The 26,317-nt window shown below is 50.9% G+C and overlaps 1 protein-coding gene across 1 annotated transcript in view; it reads left to right on the top strand.

Moving 5' to 3' along the window:
* Positions 1-26,317, top strand: part of LOC141955369 (hydrocephalus-inducing protein homolog) — a 96,466-nt gene that overhangs the window by 36,057 nt on the left and 34,092 nt on the right. Inside the window, 9 exon segments of the mRNA XM_074895208.1 lie at positions 3,360-3,459; positions 7,894-8,012; positions 9,973-10,196; positions 14,421-14,488; positions 16,442-16,677; positions 17,485-17,585; positions 18,827-18,962; positions 19,463-19,627; positions 21,886-22,038. Of these exon segments, the coding sequence (XP_074751309.1) occupies positions 3,360-3,459; positions 7,894-8,012; positions 9,973-10,196; positions 14,421-14,488; positions 16,442-16,677; positions 17,485-17,585; positions 18,827-18,962; positions 19,463-19,627; positions 21,886-22,038 (1,302 nt within the window).

Below are 26,317 nucleotides of genomic sequence, written 5' to 3'. Positions count from 1 at the left end.
GGACATAAAGTGTAGCCTGGCCTCAAGTCTCGAGGGGAAACCTTTCCTGAATGGAATATTACACAGGTTGCTCTAGGACTGACTATAAGTGGGCTACCACATGAGTCTCTCCCCTTCTGTTTTGTCCAGCATTATCAACCTTTTGATTTCCATGAATTCCATTATTGATGGAACAATCAATTTCACATTCACTTTTGCTCATGCCTGTCTTTCCCCATGGCATATGGGTGTCTTTACATCAAATGGTAGTAAGTATTTTCTACTTTTATTAAATGTAGAATCTAAAACTCTACTGCTGCTGGCTTCCACAACCTTCTTTGCGGTGACAGCCCTGTAACTTTTAGCCTGGACAGACACCCTTCGTGCACTGCCATGTAAAATCTGCTGGAGAGGCCCCCCAGAGATGGGACCTTATGTCAGTGGACCGTTAGCTGCCAGTATTTTCAGGTGCTGCAATCTGTAGAAGCTGCAGCAGGTCACTTCAGTCTGTATAGGGTTTACTCGCTGATGGAAATAACAACGGAAAAGAGGAGGTGTGATTTTGGAATTACCATGTGGATGAGAACATTCTGAGCAGTTGCCCAAGCCTGTGGGAAACAAGCTGATATGCAGCTCTGACTTTCTGAGCACATCTCAAATTTGGTTTATTTTTGCATCTACACATGATGTGTCAGCAGGGGCAGATGTGATAGAGGCCCAGGTGGCTCCCAAGGGACAAAGTCCTTGCTGTTTGCTGCATCCTCCCTGCCCCAGCTTGTCTGTAAGTCCCATTGGAGACCTGTGGGAGCTGACTCCTTGGAAATGGCAACCAGAGGAGAGGGAGGACGAGGACTTACTGCTACACTGACCTTGACAAGTCCTCACTGTCCTGTCCTTGCCTGGTAGTGACTCCTCAGTGTCACATGTGAACTCTGGGCTGATGGAGGTGGTCGACAGCATGTCCAGGTTACGAAGGTGCTACTGTTGATCCAGAGGTTGGGCCAGGAGGTCACAGTGGTGTTTGTTGCTGCAAACCTGCACCTCAGCTGGGGAACCAAGCTGGTCCCCATCCACATGAGAAGCTACTGCAGAGCACTTTGGTTTTTGGCGGAAGGCACCATCTCCAGTGGAGCTGTGGTCCATCCCACAGTTCCCTGTGGGCTCTGTTATTTATGGAAAGAGGCAGATGTTAGCTGTGGCACTGCCTTTCTCCTAAGTGCCCTGAGCTGAGAGGATGCACTTTGAGTGTCATTTTAGTACTTCTGTTGCCAGCTCTGTCTTTTTTTTCTTTGACTACTTTGAGTGTGATTTCCTTCCATGGATTGCCTTCCCCCTCTGCAAAGCAAAGCAGGTGATTTGACCAGCAGTTGGTGGTGCCTGGCTTTTCAAGACCAGCTTTTTCTGACTCCGATGGGTGGAGATCTAGCAGATCCTCATTATTTAGGGGCTGAGGGAGGAGAGATAGGATCTGCCATGTATTTACGGTTGGGCTCTTGCAGAGAGATCACTTGTGTAGCTGTGAGTCCCGGTGTGCCATCCCCTCCTGTATCACCGTGCTTTATGCTGTAGCAAAGCCAGGGTAGGACAGCAGGAGTGGTGGTGCTGTACCATCGTACATCCACCGTCTGTATTTTATGCCACCTGCCAGTTGCAGCCTGTCTGAGGCCAGAAGTGTTTCAGCCAGAAGTGTTGCAATACCATGTTCACAGCACTGCATAGTTTTACATCTGTCCTGGTTACCATCCATGGTGGCTCTCCATGCTCTGACTCCGCTGCCCTCCTATAGAGAACACGTCGCCCAGGCACGGGGCTCGCTCCTGAGGTGCCCCGAGGCTCGGACGCGTGTAGCAGTAGCCTGCAAGGGTGGGTAATGAAGCATTTCCTTTCAAGCAGCAGTTCTTTTTTCCCCTGTGGGGTAGCAGGAATGCAAGGAACCTCTTCAACAGCCCATTTTAATTTCCCAGGAATTTCCACAGTATTTTCTGTGAGTTATTTCACAGTTCTTCCCTCTGTTCTGTTGACGCTGAGCAGGCTGTGCCTTAGGGAATTCTTTGCAGCTGCAGCCCAATAACTCCCCATGTCATAGCTCTTCAGTTGTTGTGGGGGCTGTCCTTTGAGCTATAAGGGCTAATTCGATGGGAAGTATTATAGTTACTTAATATTTATGCTGCAGGAGTGCCAGAGGCTCCACTCCGTTCAAGGCTCTTCTGGACAAAGCAGCGAGGATACCCAGCAGCATGCAGAATCAAAGCCTCGCTTTGCTGATAGAAAAAGAACTCTGTTCGTCTCCTTCTATAAGCTGATATTTTCCTTCCTTTGTCGAGTGTTATTACAGTTGTCAGAGGTGCCTCTATTTATGTCAACAAACACACAAGGAACATTGGTAATGCTAGGGGTTCAGGGGATGTAAGTGGTGTCTCACTTGCAAGAAGTGAGAGCCTTTAGAAACCAGGCATGCCTCCGAAACTGTGCGACAAGGCTCCCTGGGACTGAGCGCCAGTGCCAGGACTCTCTGGGCGAGAAGCAGAGAGAGAAGACCCCGAGGAAGCAGCAGAGAGGTGCAGACACACTGGTAGCATGGCCCAGACTTAAATCCCTGAGCAAGAGCATGACACGGAAAAGAGCCTGTTGGTTGAAAGAGGTGTGGAGCTGTAAGCAAATCCCATCTCTTCTTCTCTGAGCCTGTGTTCAGGGACACAGGAGCGTGTGCACCTCGCAGAGAGAAACAGGGTGCATCTGTCTCTCAACTCCTTTCCCAGATCATCCGTCAGCTGGAGGAGCCTGCGTGCTGGCTGGCTGCTCACGGCTCGGGGCAGAAGCAGCCGCCAGTGGGCAGGAGCCTGTTCTTCTTTTATCCCCAGGCAGGAGGGCTCGTTCTGCTTGGTGCTGCGTGCCCCACTCACCGCAGTACGTTAAATACTTAGGGGCATGTACAGGTGAAGGCTATAAGAGGCAGCACCTTTGTAACTAAGAATGGGAAATTCTCTTTGATTTGTTAAATCTCTCCTGACCTGAGTAAAAGTCGTCATGTAGCCATAGTGCTACAGAGATACATGGGAAGGTTTGGAGGCGAGAGGGACCTTTTTCTTAAACTGGCTGGCATCTCTGGAGAAATCCTACTGGATTCACTGGAGCGTGAGCCAGTTTGGTGGCTTCATTATAGCCCTAATTTAACAAAATGCCTCTACCAGATGCCAGTAAAGGTAAGAGACTTAGAAAGTTCTTTTGAAGCTGCTTCCAAACCCCCCTAAATTTTGTTGGTAAGTGTTGCTTGTTCCCTGCTCTTCATTGATGCTCTAAATAAAGGCTATAGAGCTGTGGTTGAAAACAAGAAATGTGACATTTGAAGCTAAGTGGTTTGCTGTCTCCTTCTGTTTCAGGAGGGAGATATCTGGCCAAATTCTTCAGCTGAAGTTAACGTGATCTTTAGACCCCGAGAAGCCAGAGTCTATCATCAAACAGTCTACTGTGACATCTCAGGTACGGCTCCTTTCTCCTGCTTCTGTTCCCCACCGTGGAGGCGCAAGTAGTCTTGCAGCCCCCTCGGTTCTTGTCTAGTTGGTAGGAAGGGTCAGTGGTCAGCAGGGTGCTGGCACGTGCCCACTGCCCCTGCGGTTTCCAGGTGGTCTCCTGTCCAAGGCCAGCCCTCAGGATGTGTGGCTACAAGCCTGGATCACTGACCCCAGAACAACCAAGGCAGTGAAGGGATAAGTTCTCATGCCGTGGGTTTGCCAGCATTTGCTCTGCTGCCAGGTGCCTGTAGAGGCTAAAGAGCTCCAGAGCTAAACAGCTTCAGTGGGCGAGCACCACGTCCCCGTAGAGCATTTGCCTCCAGGAGGAGTCTTTATTACACGGATGCATCATCAGAGTCCTGAGGCGGTAGGAGCTGAGTTACAAATGTGCTTCCAGAGCCTGGATCCCCTCTCACTACCCCGACACTGCCAGACCTTGGGTGGCTGAGCCCTGCTGAGCACGGGCTGTCTGCAGAAGGACACCTCTGGCCAGCACGTGAGAATTGTCACCTTGTGGCTCTGAGTCTGTGGTGCCTCCGGGTACGCTGTGCAGGGCTTGCTGTGCTCGGCGGGGTGAGCGCCCTCCCTGGAAATCAGAGTCCGAGCAGTCTGCTAGGCAAGCTTTATGCTCATCCTGTCTGACAGAAGTGCCATCACGTCTTTTGCTGGGAGCAGTTATCTCTGGCCCACGTGAGCTGCACCTTCTGTGCCCTGGGAGAGGTGATGGCCTTGCTGTGCTAGCACGGGGCAGGGAGTGCCTGCAGCAGGCTGCGGGGTTCGGGTCACCTCATCCTTCCTCTCTGTCTCTGCGTGGTGCTGCTTAAGGTGTTTTTCAAGACTGGGAGAGCGCTGTCAGGCTTCCATCCAGGGAACATGATGGTTTTTCCCTGTCTCAGAGGAAGAGGTGTGAGGCCCGTGGTCCTCCAGCAGCCAGGCGCCTGTTCTGGAGTGTGCTGAAGTCACTAACCCAGCTGCTTTGTCGCTTTACTTACTGCCCTAAGCTGGGGGATACAAATGTCACGAAACAGCTTTTTATTTATACTGTAATTGTGCAGGGTTTACTTGGCAAATGCCCCCTACAGTCATTACCCAGGGCTTGTGTTCACAAAGTGTCTTCCTGCCTCCCAGCTGCAGCTGCTAGAGCTGTGGAAGGAAAGGATCGATTTAAAAAGTTGCGCCTGAGGGATTCCTCGCTCAGTGCTGTGCTTCTGGCTCTGGGATTTTTGCTCTTGTGATGGGGGTGTCCATCATTTTGCTGCAGGCATCTCCAGGGGTTGTGCCAGGAGAGCGTTTTTGTTGCAGAGAAATAGGAAGACTACTTACATGCAACCCTTGAGCTGGTCTGAGAGTTACAGGAAACAGAGATGAGCAAATGATCTGTTTAGAAAGAGAAGCCTGCTCTTGAAAAGGTCCTGATGGACCCTTGGGAGAACTGAACTCCCCCACTGGCTCCTTGGAAGAGAACCTCAAGGAGGTCATTGAAATGATGCACCTAGCCCCCTCCCTTACAAACCAGAGCTGACCCCCTGTATTATCAGGGTGGAAACTGTCCCAGAGTCAAGGTCCCTGAGCGCAAGAAGAGTTTAAAGAAGAGAACAGTGATCTTTAACTAGAGAGTCAGTTAACTTTGCTTCTTGATTCCTCTAAGGAGCGTGACTGCCTTCCTCATGCACTGGCATGCCAGTCACAACGCCTTTGGAGGATGGTTTGCAGAGGGTGTGTGTCCCTTGCTGGGAATGCTTGGGAGCTTTTCCCAGTGCAGCCCCATGAGTTGTGCAGCTGGATCTCACGCCCCTCTGGAAAGGGGCTTTGCTGGCCTCCACTTTTTTGCAGGTGCCTCCTTGAATTGCCAAGCAGATGCTTCTGCATGCAGTGATTTACAGAACTAATCAGCACTGTGCAACTTGCCAAGCTGGCAGTTAAGAAGTGGTTTGAAATTTGCCCTCGTCAAATATTGAATCTCAAAATGAACTTCCTTAGTTATTCATGCAAATAAAGCTGTGGCTCTTGAGTGCTGGAAGGAAGCACATGGTGGGGGCTCTGACACCTAAAATTCAGTTTTAGGTTTGTCCGCACACAGAACTGAACTGGGTTACACCTTGCAAGACCCTTTCTTAAGCCACTCCTGCAGGGAGCAGCAGAATCCCACGTGATGATCAGTCCCTTAGCTTGTGACAGAACTGTCCTGCATCATGTAACACTATTGATGTGGTCAGATGAGAATCATGTTCAAAACCAGTCACAAGGGACGGGGACAGTCTGTGAGCAAGCAACTGAGTGTCAGAAAGCAGCAGAAGTTAAGGCCTTTGGCAGCAGAGCCCCGTGCTGTTGGGCCACCTAGACCCCTATTTATTTGGAAGCGAGGCAGCAGCGCCACCCTGTGCACCCTGTGACCCGCCGCTGCGTTATTCCTGCTGAGATCCCAGTGCTCGCTCCACAGCACCAGGGGTGGGTTTGGGACTGAGGACAAGGCTGTAGCCCCTCCATGCCCTTGGCCTGTGTGCTCGGGGACGTGTTCCGGTGGGAGCATCCCAGGGCCACAGCCCAGCTGTAGCCAGGCCTTGGGCAAAGGCTGGATGCTCCTGGAAGCCCCAGGGAGCAGGAGGACATACTCTCTCTTTTTCCCTCTCAGCTCTCCTGAATGCTGCCTGCAGTTGAGTCTGCTCCTCCTCCTTTGGGAAAAGCCCGCTCTGCGGTTCACCTGGAAGGAGGAAGAGCAACATTTCTGGGATTTCCTAAAGTTTTAAGTTCAGCGTAGGGGTAGAAGAAAGGATGGTTTCCAGAGACCACCTGGAGAGGGTGAGGGCCTGCTGCAGAAGGGGAAGAACCGCCACTGATTTTTTGATTGCAGTGGCCAGGGAGTGTGTGTCTCAGCATGATCATGGACAAAAGCTTGTCACTTGGAAATCTTTGCCATTACCTAAGAGCTTTGATTATTTAGACCTAGAGTTTTTAATGAAAATTAAGCCACATGTGATGCAAGGTGGAGTGATCTTCTGACAGGTAGCACCCAGTACCGCCTCTCTTATGGTGTCTGGGAAATAGAAATACACAGCCTTCCAATTAATGCCTGAGCTGTGCAACCTGTCATCTCTGCTGTCAGCTGGGCTTTGTCTGGAACCACTTCAAAAATGTTGAATTCGACAAAAGCTCCCACGCTCTTCCTTTCTGGCTTGGACATTATCAAAGGTCCTCATTCCATGGTTGCAAGATCAGAAAGTCAGCAATCACTGAAAGGGCTGTTCCCAGGGAGAGTTTTTTCAAGTTGTGATCGAGTCACTGTGTTGTCCCACCTGGGCCGCTCTTTGCAATAGGAAGTAGTTTTGGACATTCTGGAACAACTATGCAGCAGATTAAAAAAAAAAAAAAAAAATCAACCTTCAATCCCTAATTTTTAATGAACGGTGAGCATTACACAAAAGGAGAGAGGAATATTTCTGCACAAAAGCTACACTGAAGGTTAGATACAACTTCTGGGCCTTTCTTTTCCCCTTGTGCTACTTGCTTTCTGTGCAGAGTAGGATGGGATGGCAGGGAGACCCAAGCCCAAATTGGAGCCAGGGTTCAGGCACTTGAGGCTGCTGCAGTGGTTCAGAACAGCCTTCGGACTGCAGGATCCCACCCTGTCATCTTAGCATCTTCTTATGGAAGAAAATGATCATCTTGGAGTTTAGCTATAAGCCTTGCCGTCTCGGTTCCCTTTGCAGCAAGGGCTGTGTGTATTAGCAGTATGTTCATGGCTTCTCTGACCTCAGCAGTGAGGTTTTCCATACCTGTTCAGCATGCCTCAGGTAAGGTGTCTTTACAAAGCTGAGCTCTCGGTATCATGGTGGGCACAGGCAAGTGCTGCTCTCTGGAGATCACAAAGCCCTGTGGTATTTAGGTGCCGCTGCAGGAGGTGAGCCCTGGAGCCCCGGGCACGGAGCTGTGTGTCAGTGCTGAGATGCTCTGCCTGCTCTAGGCAGCTCTCAGACGTGCACAGCGCCGTTAGCAGGGAGCTTCGCCTTGCCTGGGCTCGTACTTGTTGGCTCCTGTGCTCTTGTCTCCGATTGCATCAGTACAGATGGCATATTTTTATCTTCAGTTCTGTTTCATGAGCTTTGTGCCTTCACTGAATGGATTTCAGAGCTCATCTAAGAACATGGGAAGAAATTCAGATTGTGTTTTAAACTCAGCATCGCTAAATGATGGCTAAATGAGAAACCAGCCCGAGGGGTTGGTTAGAAATTAGAAGCCAGCCCCAAGGCATATCTCCTGAGGGCAGGGAAGAGTCCTGTGTCTCCTCCTGGAGCACCTAGAGCTGTTCCCATCCAGGCCAGAGTCAGGGAGGAGCACTGAGGCAGCCTGGACAGTCCGGGATAACAGAGGCAATTACTGTACTGAAGTGGAAATCTCTCCGCAGGCCGCGAGACCAGGCTGCCCCTGCGCATCAAAGGGGAAGGCGTAGGGCCTCGGCTCCGCTTCAGCTGTGAGCAGCTGGACATTGGGAAGGTGTTTGTTGGATTAAACCACAGCTATGAGGTGAGTAGTCGGGATTCTGAGGGGCTGGGGGGGATCCTGATGGCTCCCGGGGCAGCAGTGAGCCTCGTGGGTCTGTGGGATTTCTGGCAACTCGGGTCATTGTCAGCAGGGACTGTTTGACATACTAGTCAAGTCTGGGGGCTTTCCCAGAATCTGGATACTTCTGATGGGATCTGAAAGGTGCCTATGCTGTTTGTGAAGTCTTAATCCGTGCTTTTTGGCAACCTTCCTTGGGGATCAGCTGGGAGGCTTCATGTGAAAAAATACCCCCTTGACAGATGAAAGCAACACTGGGACAAAAAGATAAATATTCAGAGGCTTTTGTTTCAGCCCTGGATGCAATGCACCTTTGTACTCGGGCTGTTAAAAAGCAGCTGGAACAAATGTACTGAGTTTGAACTCCAGGCCATTGCAGCCAGTTTTCGGGTCAGTGCGTGCTGCCGGTCCTGGGAGCTGGAGGAAATCTGTCCAGCCTCTGGCTCAGAGCTGGGTCTGGCCGCGGAACTGGGAGTGCTTCCCCTTGCTGACCAGTCTCTCGCCACTCTTCAGATTTGCTGCATCTCTGTGAAGAGCAAAGCATTTCTGGAGATGAGGCAAAGGAACTTTCTACGTATTTGCCTCCCCTGCCAATGGTGTCTTCTGCAAAAAAATGAGATAGGGCAACTGAAAGAGGCAGGAAATGAGGCAATACTTTCAAAAGCTTGACTGGGCAGGGAAGGATGCATTAAGGTGTTTTCTTACCAAAATATTGTGCTCTCTATGCATTTTTAATGGTGATACTTTATTGATTATCTTTTTATTATTTTCATTACTTGAGAAAATGTGACTAAGTAGATGATACTGCTAGTGCTGTGCTGACTGAAGGTAAACCTCAGCTCAGCACAGGATCCCTGAGTGCAATTTGTAACTGAGGTGTAAAAGACGTGAGAGGAGAGAGTAGTTTCCAGGTTAGCCTTGCAGAGCTTGAATACGTGAATATCTTTAACAGCAGCTGCAAAATTAAAAAATGCTTCTGTCTCAATTTTTCTACCAGGTTTTACAAGGACAAAACTTAGGGAAAAGAAATCCGAAGCAGATAGTTAATTCCATGGAAATGGCAGGATTTGACCCTGCAGCAATCAGAAACTTTACTGCTTTGCTTTGGGTGGGTGTGTTGGTGACTGGCAGCAGCTGTGGGCATTGCTCGCCCAACGTGAGAAGAGCTGAATCTCAACAAGTGCTGCGGGATTATGTCACTTGTTTGAGGCAGTAGATCTCTCGAGTGTTCAACAAAATACGGCTTAGTTTTAAATTTGTAGTTTATTCTGATAATGGTAAAGTCTTAGGTGGTGGCTGTGAATGTTTAGGAAAGAGAAATTCTTTGGAGTAGACGGAGCTGCTGTGCACCGCACGCTCATCCTTTCCTGACACATCTGTCTGAGCAAAGACTAAGAAAGTATCCCATTAAAGACAAAATAAGAATCCTAAATGACATACCGTAGGAGAGCTGGGGAGTGCTTCTGAAGTTGGTGATAGTGCTGCCCTGAGGTGTCTTCTCCATGCAGTAAACTTGTTGGCTGCAATGTGTTGTGCCCTCGGCAGGATCGAACTTGTCGGGAGCAGAATCAGCTGTGTGATGATTCACTAGTAAAGCTGCAAGTGCCCTTCGTTGCTCTTAGGGACAGGTCTGAATCGGCTTGGTGATGCTGAGCGGCTCCTCTGCGCTGCAAGTCGAAGTGGGCTGCTCTGTGTTAGTGGAATAAACCCCGAGTGACTGTGTCTATGAAGCTGTCACTGCTTTGCATGAAAAACTCAAAGGCAGAACTTGTCCTGTTGCATTTTCTTTGGCTTCTGCCAAGCAGCAGGACACAGCATCTTCTGCATTTTACAGATGTTAATTGGTTAATCAGAAAACAAATCAGCCTTCTGTAAGAAAGGAAGATTCCTTATGTATTTCCCTTTTGCTTTCTTGCTGCTGCAGGTGGTCCTGTTTAACAAAGGAGCCATCGACGCTGCCTTCAACTTGGTCCCTCCAGCTACAGCTCTGGGCTCCTGCTTCACCTTCCTCCCCCAGGAGGGCATCATTTCTCCAGACGGGCTCCAGGTCATCCGGATCTCCTTCAGTTCCACCGTCCTGGGGAAGTTCACAGAAGAATTCAGCTTCAGTGTGACTGGATCCCCTGAGCCTGTGACCTTGACGATCAGGTGAGGAGGATTATAGGAGCTTGGTGTATGCATCTGTAGCTGTTGGGTAATCATCTCCCACCTACCTCATTTTAGGATGAAACAGAGAAAAAAAGGTGTTGTCTAAGGTCTTAGTCTTGGCTTGGATCCTAGCATCCTCACGCTAAGAGTCAAGGCTCTTTAACCTTGACTCCAGTCTGAACATTGCAGTTGCAGCAGCAAATGAAGCGTAATTATCTGTGAGAGGAAATCGTAGAATTGTAGAATAGTTTGTGTTGGAAGGGACCTTTAAAGATCATTTAGTCCAACGCCTCTGCAATGCGCAGGGACATCATCATCTCGATCAGGTTGTTCAGAGCCCCGTCCAGGCTGACCTTGGATGTTTCCAGGGATGGGGCATCTACCACCGCTCTGGGCACCCTGTGCCAGTGTCTCACCACCCTCACTGTAAAAATTTTTTCCTTTATATCTAGTCTGAATCTTCCCTCTTTAAGTTTGAAACCATTACCCCTTGTCCTATCGTGACAGGCCCTACTAAAAACCCAGTCAAAATCTTTCTTACCAGCCCCCCTGAAGTACTGGAAGGCCACAGTAAGGTCTCCCCGGAGCCTTCTCCAGGCTGAACAACCCCAACTCTCTGGGCCTGTCCTCGCAGGAAAGGCGTGCCATCCCTCTGATCACTCTGGTGGCTTCCTCTGGCCCCGCTCCAACAGGTCCATGTCTTCCGTGTGCTGAGGAGCCCAGAGCTGGACACAGCCCTGCAGGGGGGTCTCACCAGAGTGGAGCAGAGGGGCAGGATCAGCTCCCTCGAGCTGCTGCCACCTGTGACCATGCCTCCTGTGCCCGTTTATCTTTCAAAGTCTTGGGTTCCTCTGGGAAGCAGCTTTGCCTTCATGGTTTGGGCGGGTGGCTCTGTGACTTTGCAGGACGCTGTTTGCACAGAATCTGGCAGCAGCAGGTTCCAACACGTGTCTGTGTGAGAGCCCCGGGGCTTTAAGTGACTACCTGTGCTGGAAAACAATTTGCCTGGAGGCTGTACAGGAAAGGTGTGGAGATGCCTGCTGCCCAGTCCGGGTACCCAGGAGCTGGAGTGACTCCTTCCTACAGGTAGCTCATTCCCCCTTGGGCCACGTCAGACAGCGGGATGGCATCAGCTTTGGGCGGTAGCTGGTCTGGGCCACCCCCCTGAACACACAGCAAGGCCAGCAGGGCTTTGGGGATGGGCCAGCCTGGGTGGCTGCAGCCAGAGGCAGTGTTTTTAAAATCTGTTAATAATCCATCCCAAATGGGCAGCAGCAGCCTCAGCATCACCTCTCATGCTCATGGGTTGGGACAGGCTGTCCTCTTGTGCAGCCAGCGCTGTGGTGGTGCCTCCTCTCTGCAGCCAGAGCAGTGCTGACGGGGCAGACGGGGAGCTCTGCGGCTGGTGCCACGGCAAGAGATAATCCTCACCAAGCAAAAGGGAGAAGGGGGAAGAAAGCTGATGATAGGAGAGGCAAAGCTCACTTGTCAGGACCGCAGCAGCATGCAAACTTGTCCCAGCTGGTCTTTAACCGCGGGCTGGTGGGGTGACGTGGTGTAGGCAGGAAAGCTGGTGCTGGGAGCCCTGGAGCTGTGGGGCTGGCTGTGCCTCCTCGGCAACCAGCCTCCTGGGCTGCCGCTGCTGGGAGGCTCTAGACGAAGGCAGTAAAGCAATGGGAGGACTCTGCGGTCGACTTTACCAATAAAATGAGGGAAATGGATAAAAAAGAACAGAAAGGTTATTACTTTGCAAGAGAAGAGTGGTGAATAGGTCTGTTGAGCTCAGTAGAGAAAGAATTACATTGGCTTTGTGTTTGGAGGGAAAGTGCTGCTTTTTTTTGGAAATCAAAAGGGAACATTTCACAATCAAATAATTTATTCTCCTCTGTTCCTCCCCCAAACTGGTCACAGGGTGTTATTGCATGAGCAGCTTTCTCCTTGAGCCAGGGCAGGTTTTGCTGGTAAGGATGCATTTATCCCTTGGATACTGCTTGGACAGCGCCCGCTGCCTCTGCCTCACAGTGGCCTTGCTCCTGGGGAGGGAAGGAAGGAGCTGTCAGAGGGACGGTTGTGTTTTGGCTTCCCCACAGCCAAATGAAGTGGTCCTTTTTTGCCCAGTGATGCCCTGACTCTCAGTGCCCATCATGCCCTCCCCTTCTCTGTGGCCACTCTCTGCCCTGTTTGGCCAGCACTCCCCTGGGCTCAGTGTAGACCTTCTGTCTCAGTGAAAGAGGATTGCTGGTCCTTTTTTATTTATTTCTTCCCCATCCTTGTACTCCTCCTCCCTGGATGGTGGCTCCTATGCAGCCCATCTGATGGCAGCCCAGCACACCCGCCTGCTCCCATGCAGCTGTCTCTCAGCAGCAATTCCCATTGCAGTCCTCTCCTCCCTGAGACGGCATCTGCCTCCTTGAGCTCTGTCTTGCTTTTCAAGGATCCCTCTCCAGCCCTTCTGTCATTCTCCAGCCCCACAGCTCAAGCTGTTTGTTTTCAGATGCCCTTGAGATGTCCACCCACCAGGTCCAGCTGAGCCTCCCTCTTCGGAAGGTTTTGTGCACTGGATTTCATCCTCCATGGAGAAAAGCTTCTGGTTCTTTTGAACAGAGGAAAGCTGGCTGGTGGGACACTGGGATGCAAAGGAAGGAACGGGGATGAGAGTTCAAGCAGTTCCTTTCCCACCTTGTGTTGTTATTCTTCCTGCTCTGCCAGGACCCTGGTCTCTCTTCACACATGCATTACATAATGCTACTGTAAAACACAGTTGTTGTCAAAACCACTGCCTATTCCCCCCTTCTCTTGCAAGCTGTACTGTTACTAGCTCTGGGTTGGCTCCTTGCCTGAGCCTTCTGGGCGGTCATTCCAGTTTAACTTCCCAGAGCACAGATTCGGTGCACTCAGGAGAAGGGGCAGTCATTTCCCCACTTGCCTGGCAAGGCTCATCCTTGGCAGTTTCCTTATGTCATCCCCAGTTGTGGCTGGTTTGGAGGTATTTTTCCATCGTCTCCTGGCAAATGCTGTGATGGAAAGCATATCTGCTCCCTTTGCTCCGTCTGGAGTAAGCTGTTAGGGCTTGGGAGGTCAAGTCTGGTTATGTGAGGTCCCTGGAGAGGGAACTTCACCATCAGCAGGGGTTTGGTACCAGGCTTATTCTTAGGAGCTGATTCAACTGCAAGAATCTAGAAGTAGCGTTGGATTGAAACTCCTGAAAGTCAGTTTTTGAGTGCTCTTTGACTATGCGGTCAGAAGGCGTCAAGACCATAGGTGATTACTCGTTACATGGAAACCAACCTTAGGAGGTGCTGGATGCTTGTTTCCTTGGTGTTTGGAAAGGGATGCTGGAAATGGGACAGCAGGGATGGACGCAGGTCCCTCCCGCGGGCTGCTGGGGTCTGTTCATGTGCAGAACCTGTGGATAATGACAGTGGCAGTCCTGTGAGTAAAATGAGAAGGCACTGTTCACTGTGGCCCTTGATTTTTAACTGAGGCAGAGCTGGCATTGATTGTCATCAACCATGAAGTCAATTAATGTTTGTTGTGCAGCTTCGAGTACGGATTTCAGTGGATGTGAGTGAGTTTTGGAGTTTGGAGCCTGTCTGCTGAGTTGAGGGACGGGCGAGGTGGTGCCCTTGGGTGTGTCAGCTGGTGCACTGGTGACAAGCTGATACTTCCCTCCAAGATCGAACTGTCCTCTGCGTAGAACTGTTGCTGCTCTTCTCAATGGATGTTTGGGGCTCCCCTGGATTCATGTGTCCTGCATGCGTAATGATTGTGTGGATCAGGTCTTCTGAGAAAGGTGTTCATATACTCCGTGGAAACACCAGTTCCAGCTAAGAAATACCAAAGCAGGGAACCCGTGGCTGGGAAGGCTCGTTACAGTGAGTCCCCTTTTGTGTGGACACCTCTGTCCATCACATGCCGGGTGGGGAAACCGAGGCACAGAGCCATCGCTTGTTCCGGGACCTTCCTGGGGCCAGCGGCAGCCTGGGGGCACACCCTGCCGCGGTGCCCTGAGCCTCAGCAGCAGCTGTCGGGTGCTGACCACTTTGCTTTGGCTGCCTGCTGTCCCCATGGGTGCTGTGCTGAGCACGGGGGTGACAGGTTGATTTGAAACCCACCGTGGTTCTGAGAGCAGCTTTTACCCACCCGAGCGGTACGGAAAGCTGAGCGCTTTGCCATTCTCTCTAACCAAGCCAACATCTCCTCTGCCTGTCTTTGTCCTTGCAGGGGCTGCGTCATTGGACCGACTTTTCATTTCGACGTCCCTGCCCTCCACTTCGGTGATGTCTCCTTCGGTGAGTGTGCCCTGGGCTTGGTCCACGGGTTGAGAGCTCTGGGAATTACCAAAATGGAGCATTTTAACATAAGACCATCTGTCACTTGTGCTCCTCCATAGCAGCCTTCAGGGTGTTAAAGCCAGGGCTGCTGGTTGCCGAGGCAGTCCTGTGCCATCGTGAGATCAGTAGGACCAAAGGGATAGAAAGTCAGTATTTTTTGGTGTCCTTGTAGTCTGTTCAGCCCCAACCTCTCAATCCTTGACAGCAGAATGACTGTGAAAGTCCTTGTCCCAGAGGGCCCAGGGGATGGGCCTGCAGCAGAAGGGAGTTCAAGGCACATACTGGCCTGTAGCTGCTCTGGGTCAATGTTCCTGTTGCAAGGCAGGGATACCATTTACCCCCCTGACCTTTAGTGCCAGATGTTAATTAGCGCTGTGAGGGCCCCTCGTTGTCACCCACCAGGTAACATGCCCAAGCAGTAGCTCTGAATCAGGCACTGATGTCCTCGGACCATGGGCTCCTCCTTCCCCACCACAGGCCCAGCTCTGCTGACAGAGCCTGGGGCTGAGCATCCAGAGCGTCCCCGTTGAAATGCAGCTTCTGGTTCTCCATCTCAGTCTCACAAAAGGCTTTTGACTGAGATGTTCGACAGTTTAAATGTGAAATCCATTGTGGATTGATTGAAGGGCCATTATCATTCTGTGCCCAGGATGCCTCTGTGTGTTCATGCTGTTCATGGACTTTTTAAGAAGACTCATTGCCTTTCCTGAGCTGCTTCTCCCCTCCCTTCATCACCACTCTGCTACTTCTTTATTTCCTTTTGAATAAAACAAGAAGAAACACACCAGACAGAAATGCGGAGATGTAACAGGAGATTCATCCTCCCTAATGTAATTTCATTAATAAGGGCTTTTCAGCTGAAGGCAGCTATTGTATTGTGCTGCTGACTGTTGACCTGCATCTGGCGACTTTGGTCTCATTTGGAACTGTGAAGTCTGTGTTTGTCCTTTTTGTGCCCCTCCTGCCTCCCTGCTGGAGTAACTGCTGGAGGTGGGCAGTGGTCACTGTTGTTGGACACGGAGAACCCCCCCGCTGTGGCTGCAGTTGGTTTTCCTCCCCGTCTGTATTCAAACGACGCTTGGTGAGCAGGCCACGGGAGATGTCTCCTTCTCGCAGAGCTGGCCAGCCGAGCCAGATGTCCAGGCCAGAGCAGGCTGTGGGCTGATGTCCTGTCTCTGCAGAACACCCCCCCAGGTGTGGCTGTGTCACTGCTTTTCCATGAGGGAAGGCGAGTATCACAGCTCAAGTGATGCCGACCTGTGCGGGGCAGTGTGCAGTGTGGAAGCCGTGTCCTGTTTGTTAGGTGGGGTGGAACATGGCTCCTGCTGATTTCTGAGCAAGCATCAGGTTTGCCTCCAGTGCGGGGCCATGAGTTGTCACGTTTTCAGTCTGGTAGCCCCAGGCAGGAGATGCCTTAAGGGTCCTGCCTCGAGAAACTGCGTTAGAGTGCTTTGCGTCATGCTGTTGTTCCCAGTTTCATCCTTCCCTCCTTTTACTGCAGCTTCTCCTCGATGAGAATACCCGCTTTTATATACTGAAAACTGTGGGAGTGTTCCCAGAGTCAACAGGGCATTGAATTTTGAGAATAAATGGTCTATCTGGATGGACACTTGTAAGTGAGAACTAATTGGTGCAGGTTTGGGGGCAGGCGAGAGAGCTCCTCACAGCTAGAGAGAGAGAAACTTCTGGGGTTCAGCATCGCCAAGAGTGGCCATTTCCAAGGAAGCAATCTCTGCGATCAGCGTAAAAGGGAGCTCAAGTGACAATTAATTCCTTGCGTAACTTCTCAGTTAGCTGTACTTCAGATTGAAAAGAGCTAAACTCCAAGCCCGGTTTTATCGTAACAGGCTATTCACATCAGGAATCATGGGACAGTTGGTGCATAAATTCATATTTGTGTTATTTTCCTAGGCTTTCCTCACACCTTGTCATGTCGCCTCACTAACACCTCCTTGGTGCCCCTCACCTTCAACCTTCGCATTCCTGGGGACGGCTTGGGAGAGCCCAGTGTCAGCAGTCTTGCTCAGATCACAGAAAACACTCGCCTACTCCAGAGAAAGGGAGCCCACCGTCACCTCAGGCCAAGAGAATTCAGCATAAAGCCCCGCAGAGGGACCATCCGCCCCCTGGGATTCCTGGATATCCAGGTATGGGAAGAAGCGGGTGGAGCTGGAGCTTCACTGAGGGATGGGAGGGCTTTAGCACCGCTAGCTCTGAGCGTAACGCGGGGGGATATCTGCACTGGTGTTGGGCTTTTGTTAGCTGGGTTACTCTGGGGCTTTTCTGGAGGACCACTGCTTTGTTCCCAGAATGGTCAGCTGAAGATCATGTCCCGTATGGTCAAGTGCAGAAGCCATTCATCTGTTTCTGAGAGCTGCTTGGAGCAGTTTCTTTGATTTAAAGTGGGCGAAGGAAGGGTGAGGACAGAAGGTGGCTGTTAAAAAGAGAGATGCCATTGTATAAAGCACTTTGCTTTTCTTCCCGGTCTTATTTGTCCCCTCCTGATGAGCAGAATGAGTTGTATTCACTGCCGTGATCTCCAGTGGGGACTGAAAAATCTCTGGCAGCCATGAACTGACAGCACCTGCTGGGCTGCATTTTGCCCTCAGCTTCCCAGTGTAAAGCTGAATCTGTTGAATTCAACAGATTGCCTCTGCATTTATGCTGTTGTAGTTGAGATTAAAAATTAGTCCTTTAATTTTAATACAGTGGGGAGTAGAGCATTAATCTAATCGTGGTTACATGTGCCCTGGTAAGCGCAAGGTGTATTTAACAACGCAGATATGTCAGAAGACTTTTGTTACTCCCAGCAACTGTGCTCTGTCTGTGGACCAGCAGAAGAGTTAGGGCAAAATCCTCCCTTTCCTGCCCGTGGAACGAGAACCGGAGGACAGCACAGGTGGACGGTGGCTTTTGGGAGTGATGAAGTGTTCGATGCTCTTCTCTTCCACCAGGTCACCCTGTGCTCCAACACTCTGCAGAGCTACGAGCTGGCTCTGGTGGTGGACGTGTACGGTGTTGGCAGGGCGGTGTCGGCGCTGCTCCTCACAGCCAGGTATCGGCGCTTTCCTTGCAGCTCGTCGTTTCTCCTCGTGCATCCAGCACCACGCTGCCTTGCACGTGGTTTGCTGGATCCATCTCCCAGTGACAAGTGTTGCTTAATGAGGTAGTTCTGCCCAGCTAGATGTGAGATGGGCAGTGTCCTGAAAGCAGCACCTGTGCTCCACGGACAGGCGTGGCCCTGAGCCTTTTTCTAAAGGGAACAGTCATTCTATTCATTATTGGCCTGGGTTTTGGTGCTTGAGGTGTAATAAATTTCCAAAGGGCCATCTTTCCTCCTTCCTGCAAGTGGTGGACTTGTGCTGGGTTGCAGCCAAAATACAACATCCATTTGGGCCGCAGTGAGCAGCGTGCTGAGAGTTGGTGTCTGGGTCACTTAACGAAGGAGCATGGGAAGGGGAAAGGGGCTTATGGCAGGACTGGTGAGGGGAAGCTCAAAGCAAGATCTTATGAAGGGGAAAATAGTCCTTGATGTGGAAGGTGAGGTCAGATTTCTCTGCTTCCCTCTGGTTCTTTTGAGCATTAATGTTCTCAGACTTAAGCCAGAAGTTGTTCTTGCTGCAGGCAGATTCAGCCCTGTTGTGCTGCGGTGGGTGTCGGTTTAATTCCAAGAGGGATGAGTTCACTGTGCTGTTCCCTCTCCCAGGCAGAGTCATCCAGTCAGTGCCTGGGCTGCAGTTTTGTAAAACAAGTGCAAATGGGGACAGAGAGTGCATGGAGCCGTGGGGTGCAGGAGCTGGGAGAGGGTGATCCCCCACTGCCTCGGGCTTGTGCCCTCCACCGCGGGGCAAAGGGCTGAGTTCTCAGGCAGGGCAACAGCGGTGTGGGAGAGGAGGCAGTCGTTCTCACTGAGACACTGGGGTCTTGTGCCCTTTGAGCCTTGGTGAGCACTCGGGGGGAAGGCTGCCCCAGAGCTCACGCCTTGCCGGGACTGTTGGGAGGGTCCTTGCAAGCCTCCTGGGACAAAGAGCGGGCAGAGCTGATCAAGGAGCTCTGGCACAGGGCACCGTGCGCTGCCCGGGCACCTGGCAGCCTCTGCGAGGCCGAGTGCCGGGGTTTGCCCCAGCTTTACAGGGGGTGGTGGAGTCAGAAGCAGTTAAAGGCCATTTATCGCTGTAGGGGTATTAAGTGTCTATTTGGCAAATGTGCTATGCTCTGTTTCATGCTACTTGGGGAGTAAACGAACTCCACATTCTCTCGTATCTCTAATTCCCTTTTGGTCCTCTCTTTGCCTAGATGCGTGGTTCCTGCGCTGCGAGTGCTCAACCCTGTCATGATGTTCGGACGGTGCTTCCTAAAATTCCCTTACCAGCAGATGCTGACCCTTGTGAATGACAGCGATCTCCCAGGCTGCTACAGGGTTCTTCCTCAGGTTTGGCATTGCATCCGCCTCCTGCCCTCAGATGTTACCAAGGGTTTATTAGGGAAAAAAAGGGTTTTGGATAAGGCCTTGCTGGTTTATATTGAAACCTAAAGGTTGCTGAGAAAAGGAAGCTACCTGAATATAAACTTCAGGAAGCACTTAAACAGGAACCTACCTGAATATAAACGTCAGGAAGCAGTTTAAACTTTTTAGGAAGCAGTTTATATTCTAGTCTTTGGGGTGCTTTCATGCAGGAGAACTTAGAGGGTTGTGAAAAGCTTCTGCAAGGAGGCTGCCAGCACAGGAGTGGGTGTTTGTGGGTGCAGCAGGTTTTGGACCCTCTGAGGATGCTAAGCCCATACCAGTCTTGTATCTTGCTTTGTACTTTTCTGCTTTCTCCTAGGGGTTTTTGAAAATGTGTGTGAATTGCCATTGTGGTAGATGTTGAGGAGTTCAAAGTTTCCCCCAAGGTCACTCCTGTGTGTTGCGTTTGACTCTGTCCCTTACAGGAGCACAAGGAGGACGCTTCTGTGTGGTACTCCAGCCCCGTGCCGTGGGGGATTGTCCAGCCTCGCAGCTCCGTGGAGGTCCCGTTGACGCTGGAGGCCCAGGTGACGGGAGAGCAGGACACTGTTGCTCATGTTGCAGTGTTTGGGAGTGACAGATCCCCTCTGGTGAGTTCTGGGGGACGTGGGCCTTGGTGCGACTCCTCTTGGTGGGGTGTGAAGCCTCAGGCAGGGTTGCTAACTCCGGGGATCCTTCCCGGGAAAACAAGAACTTGTAATATATGCCGGTGTGGACAAGGAAAGAAGGGGTTTGTGGCATACGCAACAGCTAATGCCTGTGAAACAAAGAGCTTCACAGTCAGAATTATGACTGTTCAGCAGGGATTCTTTATTCGCAGCGCTGGGCAGCGCTGGGGATCGCTCCACCACAAGTGCCGCAGCTACTAGCAAAGCTCTCTGACTAATATACAGAATTCATTTACGTAGTAAATGAGCGTGCATTGTAAAAATAGACTGAGGGTCTTCTCCCCCCTGGTGGTCCACATCGTCTTCCTCACACTGCCCGCTGGCTGAACTTGAGGTTTCCCGTGTCCATGCATGGTCATGGAGTGACCTCACCATCCTTCAGCTCCTGTTTGTTCCGAGGGGGTTGGTGTAAACCCGCTCCCAGTCGCTTTTCGTGACACTGGCGTCTTCTCAGGCGCTTGTCTTGCGTTCTTAGGTCCCTGTTATCAGGGATGTACTCAGGAAGTTTACCAGGCTGTCTAAGGCCTGTTTTGTCTCCACTAGGCAAGGGTTTACAGGTTTCAAGATGTTTTACAAGTGGGTGAGATGTCAGAGGGTAGTTAGGAAAAGAGTATAAATGAAATAGTATACATTGCAGTACAATACAGGAAAAATAAAAGCTAGTGAAACACAAGTGATGGTTAACGTTAAAACTAAGCATCCTACTTTACTGGTTCCTATCCATTAACAAGGTCAGGAGGTCTTGTAATCTCAAGTATACTTGCAGCCACTCCCCTTCACCTAGAGAAGAGGAAGGATGGTATCATCCCAGGTGGTAATCTAAGTGTCTGACACAGCATTTAATTACAGCTAGGTCAGACAGGATAAGAAGGCCAGTCTGAAGCCCAGAACAACCCCTGGGTCTCGTACTCTGCTGTGCGATTAGATGAAGAGCTCTGGTGCTTCGTTAGGCCTTTTGTTCAGGAGCACACAGGGGCATCCCTGAATCCTGCTAACGCAAGCGCTGTGTAAGAGGCCGTGCTGAAAGTCAGGCCCATCGCGTCTGAGAAACGCCCGTCATAGCTCTTTGCTGAGGGCCCCAGCCAAAGACTCATGAGTCTCCACGCCGCTTGCACCTGGAGCACAGAGACACTTTTTTTTCTGCCAAGCTTGGAAATGGATGAGGCAAAGCATTCCTGGACTAAAGCTTCCTGAAGGCTGATGTTCACAGTCAGGCATACACAACAGCAGCAATGACCACAAAATGTAGGCAAGAGAATGTTGTCTGTAGTGTCCTGGCTTCATCTAGCTGAAATCAAGATCAAATACAGTTAATTAAGCTTTAATTTAAAAGGATATCAACTTTTGAAGCAGCTGTTTTAAAATGTCTTCTCATCTCTGAGCATGAAAGAGGATGTCAGAGGGTTCCTGTGAGCCTTAAGCTTTCTGTAACAGAAAGAAAGGCTGACATTTTGGAAGTAGTTACAGGGATTTAAACTTTTAATGAAACAAGTGGAAATGATGCTGCTAAATCTCCTGAATGCATCCTGAATGTTTTTACTGATGTGAGGAGGTGGTTTAGCAAAGGGATCCACATTCCTTCCCCAGTAGTCTGTGACAGTTCTTCAAGAACAGAACTTTTGGGTCTCAGACTGTCAAAAGGAAAAAATACTGCTTGTATTATTAATAATTAATGCCCATTATCCGTATAATACCAGGAATAGACGTAAGTGCAAATCAGAGCAACTAACTTGCGTGATCTCTACTCTGAAGGGCCTGCTTTGCCTCTGGCTGGTGCTGGCTTTCACAGGCGTAGCTTTGGGACTAAAGCCACTGTCCCAGTGTGCTGTGCAGCAGCAGGAGTCAGGGAGGGTGCTCTGGGGCAAGACTGAGCAGTAGAAGGAGTGGGAGCAGGCACAAGGTAGAGGAAGGAGAGTTACCAGTGCGGAGGAGGTGTGAAAAAGCAAGCATGGGAAACAGGGTTTCTTTATCCCCTGATAAAGGGAGCTTGTGTCTTTCTTTCAGATGGGATCAGTCCAGGTCCCACACTGGCTCCAGGCCTTTGGTTTCAGTTTTACAACACTGAAAACTTCAAACAGCCGTAATTATCCCCCAGTCTAGGAGTACCCTTAGAGCCGTTTAATCATTTTAAACTTTCTCTCTTCTTTTTTTTGATCTTTCCTACCTGCTTTCTGGAGCAGAAAATCCATCTAGTGAGCACTGGAGAAGGACCAGTTGTCTACGTGCATCCAAGCAAAATAAATTTTGGCAGTATCCAAGTTCTGCAAGATGCCTCCCGAACTCTCCACCTCTCCAATCAGAGTGTCATCCCTGCATCCTTCAGGGCAACGATGGTAAGTGTCTGTGGAGCTATTTTCCAACAAAAATGACTGACAAGCAACCTGTGACTTAATTATTATATGCAACATTTGCATATCACTAGATGATTGAGAAAGCAATGTATTCCATCACAATGCAGCAAGAGGAGCCTGGTCTGGGGGCAGTTTTAGCTGGGGGACCCCTGAGTAAAACAGAAAATTTGCGTAGATGCTTGAGCAGAAATGAGTCTGGATCAGTGTTGCAAGTTCTCCCTTTATTTTGTGGAAGGTATTTAGCTCTAAGACTCATGTGTTTGGAGCTCTGAGACCAAGAGAACGCCGTGGCCCTTTGCTCCTGAAAGGGCATGGGTTTCCACACGGTTTCCCTGTTAGATCTGCATTTGCTTTGTGCCGAACTGCTGGTAATGACAGAGACTAGGGTGTGAGGTCTGGCCTCAAACTGCTCGCAGTGAGGTGAGTTTCACACCTGCTGGGTGTCAAACCAGCTGGGTTGTTGCACAAGAACGTACGTGTAATGGTGGTGTACCCACGGTGGAGTCCGTCGCGTTGCAGAGCACCTCTGGAGACTGGCTGCAGAGAAAGGCTCTTTAATCCTGGAGGCTGCGTAGGGTGAGAAGCTGCACGGCCCAGGGAGGGTGGGTTGCTCCTGGCAGGGGGAGCAGGGCTGATGCAGCCAGCGCGGGCTCGTGCGCTGAGGCCGGGTGGGGTGTGCTCCCCACTGGAGGGGGGATCTGTGAGGGGCTTGAAAGCAGGGTTCGGAGGGGGTTTGTTCTTCTCCGTGCCAGGTGGGTCAGGCTCCTGGGGCTGGTTAGCCCAGGCCTGGCACTGTGGACTGGGTGTTGTGGATGGAGCATCAGGCAGTGTGTGAGAGTACAGGCTCAGCCTCCTGGGCCAAGGACGGGGCTGAATTTCCCTCACGCGGCTTTTCCAGCTGTTTGGGGGATAAACGTAACCTCAAAGTGGGGGATTCCCAGGGCAGCTTGCTTTGATTCCACAATGAAAACCTGCTTTCCATCTCTGCAGAGAGCAAGCCACCTGGGGTGGGTGGTGCTGGTGTGTGAAGGACGGGGTTTGCGTGCTCATAGCAGGCCCTGACGCGCAGAGCTGCTCCGGCACTGCTGTCCGGCCTCACGCCTGCCCTCCCTCCCCGGGCAGCCTGTGTGTCCCGGGGGGCTCGCAGGGTGTCTCTGCCTCTGCATTGCCTCAGGGCCCTAAGGCGTGGGGCTGGGCAATGAGTCCTATCCTGCTTCACTGCCATCTCTGCAAATATTGTGGCTAATCAATAAATAGAACAATAATAGCAGGGGGGTCAGGGATGGTTTCTTGCCCTGCAGTAAGGGTGGGCTCTGCTGCTCCGTAGTCCCCCCTGCTGACCCCACAGGCTTGACTTACCCCACCGTGAGCATCTCGGCTTTTCAGGACAGCTGCTGCTATCACGGAGGTGTTCAAGGGAGCAGGTCCTGAGAACCTGCTCAATCAGTCGTTTCAGCAAAGGCTCTTCAGACTCTTCATCCCCCCGATGCTGAGCTCCAGGGGAGCAGCACTGCGGCAGGCGAGGTGTGCTCCAGCTGCTCCCTGCCCCCAGCAGCTGCCTCCTTTCGTGCTGCTTTGCTGCCTCAGTTGAAGTTTCGCCCTTTGCTGCTGCCTTAGGCTGCCTGGCCATTTATTGAGGGGAAGAAGAGAGGACTGAATAATTTTGGAGATAAGATCTGAGATGCAGTCAGGTGCCAGGGTGAACTGCACACGTACCTCTGAGAGCAGAGGCAGTCCCTTAGCCTTGCTGGTGGGTGACTTGGGCATCCTGCATCCAGTTGTGCCCCTGAGCCCAAGTCTTGTGTTCTCTAAGACAGAAAAGCTGCTGCTTTGATTTCCTGCCTGGAGATTGCTGCAGGACGGTGAGCTGTGATTTCCCTGTCTCCTATTTGATAGCTGATCTCAAAACCGTGGCTGTTTGCAGTTAGGCTTAGAGATCACGGTCCCTGCTCAAAGGAAGGAGCTGTGATTGAAATTTTCACAGCAGCATTGCATCAGCAATGTTACAGCACGCTGACTGGCAGCTCAACAAACCGAACAAGATTAATAAAGGGACAGCAACAGGGCAAGTATAAGTTTAGTATCTTGTTCGAAACAGGAAAGGAAAATGCTGTAATGCAGATGGCCATGGTGCCACCTTGGTGGTGGTATTAACCATCACCTGCAAATTGCTGTTCCTGTCAAGTCAAGATTTCTTCTTGCTCTATGGGAGAAAAGAGCATTATCTGAGCAAGGCAAGATGCTTTTTTTGTGGGTAACAGTGCTGTGCCCTTCAAATGATATCTGTAATGCTATTTAGAAATGAGTGTTGAATTAACTTTCCAGGATATGGGCAACACTGGCCCTGAATATGGGGTCTCTTCCAAGGTGAGCAGAACTTTTGAAGATAAGATGCTGTCCTGGTTCAGCTAGGATAGGGTTAAGTTTTCCCCAGCAGAGAGGGGGAAGGAATCTCCAGCCAGGTTATTCATACCATGCTGACCTCAGGTCCAGGCGCGGGAGCGTGGGAATTCTTTTTCCTTTGTGGCTTTGGTCGCGGGGAGCACGGGGCTGTCTGTAACCATTGCGGTATTTCTCTGTATATCTTTTGTCTTGTTTACTGTTATTACTGTTTATTGTTATCATAGCTACTGTTGTTGTTCAGATTGTTTATTACACTGCTGTATTAAATTTCTTCTTATCTCAACCCGGGGTTTGTGCCCTACTTGTATCCGAGGGTGGGGGAGTGACAACAGCAACGTGGTCTCCGGTCCCGGCAGGGCCTAAACCATCACAGCCTTTTTGGCGCACCAACGTGGGGCACAAGAGGGTTGAAATAAGAATCAAAAAAGGGACAGACCCTGACCAGAGTGTGCTAGAGCAATCTGTTGGGTGCAATTTTTCTGTTTGTATTTGTACGGTTTGATAAGACAATGTTTTCAATGCTGGCCCACTTGCTTGCGTGGTGGAGCTGGATTATTCCTTATATCCACTGTGTGTTCCCAGTGCTGGTGTTTGTTATCAGTGGAAAATGTGTAAAGGGTCTTATTTTGCTGTACTGGCTCCTGACTGCTTATAATGTGTTTGTATTGCTGGGGGGGGGGGGGCGGGCCGGTACCTGTTTGCCGTTTGGGCTTTTGTTAGGGGTCTCACCCCCTCTGTGGGTGAGCCAGGGGAAGAGATCCTCTCGGTTTTTGAGAGTTTCAGTTATCCTTGGAGCCTGCAGGCCAGTGTGATTGCAGCACAATGCTTTCTGAATGCCTGCCAGATCTGGTTTTGGCCATGCGGCGCTTCTCTAACAATAGCAGTGCCTGGAAACCTGCCCTGTGGTCAGATGATAGTGAGTGGCAAGGGGTGTGGGAAAAGATGGGCGAAGGCCTGAGTTGGTGGGCACCCCCAATGCTTCGGAACTTCACTCCTGAGCAAATGCAGAGCCCTGAGAAGCTGATGGAGTGCTTAGAAAGGGTGTGTTACCAAACTGGCAAAACCCAGGAGACACAAATCGCTGCAATGTGTTGGGGACTTGCCCATGTCTACCGTGTCCTCTTTAATACCACCCACTGCCCTCAGGGGGGAGAAAAGTCTACAGAACCTGAGAGTGAAGTTACTGGTACAGTATCCGGGCCGGGGGAACAGGCAGAACCAGTATCAGTCGCCTCCACCAGCACAGCGACTGGGCCAGAGAGCCAGGCAGTGCCAGCGTCAGTCGCCCCGATACAGAAAACAAAATATACCAGAATGTCAGCTGGCAAAGTGGGGGATGGGGATGAGCCAGGCCCAGCACGGGAACAGATGCACAGGCTTAACTCTTTCCAGAGCTGTCTCACCAGAGCCTCATGGTGCTCCAAAAGCTCACCTTTTAGTTTAGGTTTTAAAGGCCATGTTTTGCTAATACAGCAGTACCAATTTGCTGATTTCCAGCCAGTTTGGTCTTGCCAGAGCTGGAGGGAACCATTCGTTGTAGCCACCTGTGCCTGGAAACACACGGCATCAGTCATGAGCAGGGGTCATGGCCAGAAGCGTCAGTCTTGCCCTGGTGACAGGTTGTACCAAAACCTGAGGAAGGTGGAAGGCTGCGTCCCTCCCAGTGTCGCACAGGCTTAGGTCCAGCAGGCTTAAGTCCAGAGCATGTGGCTCTTAGAAAGGGGAGCAGAGGTGTGGAGGAGACCTTGGAAAAGGTGCCTGAAACCTGGCCACAGGGGGGAGTTTGGTTTTTATCACGTGAGGTATCTTCTATGAGTTCATGCCCTTTCAGAATTGCTGTTTTTAGTAATGGAAGAAA

Source organism: Athene noctua, unplaced genomic scaffold (genome assembly GCF_965140245.1).
Source record: "Athene noctua unplaced genomic scaffold, bAthNoc1.hap1.1 HAP1_HAP1_scaffold_162, whole genome shotgun sequence".
Lineage (NCBI taxonomy): Eukaryota > Metazoa > Chordata > Aves > Strigiformes > Strigidae > Athene > Athene noctua.
This window is presented reverse-complemented; position numbering and strand designations above follow the sequence as displayed.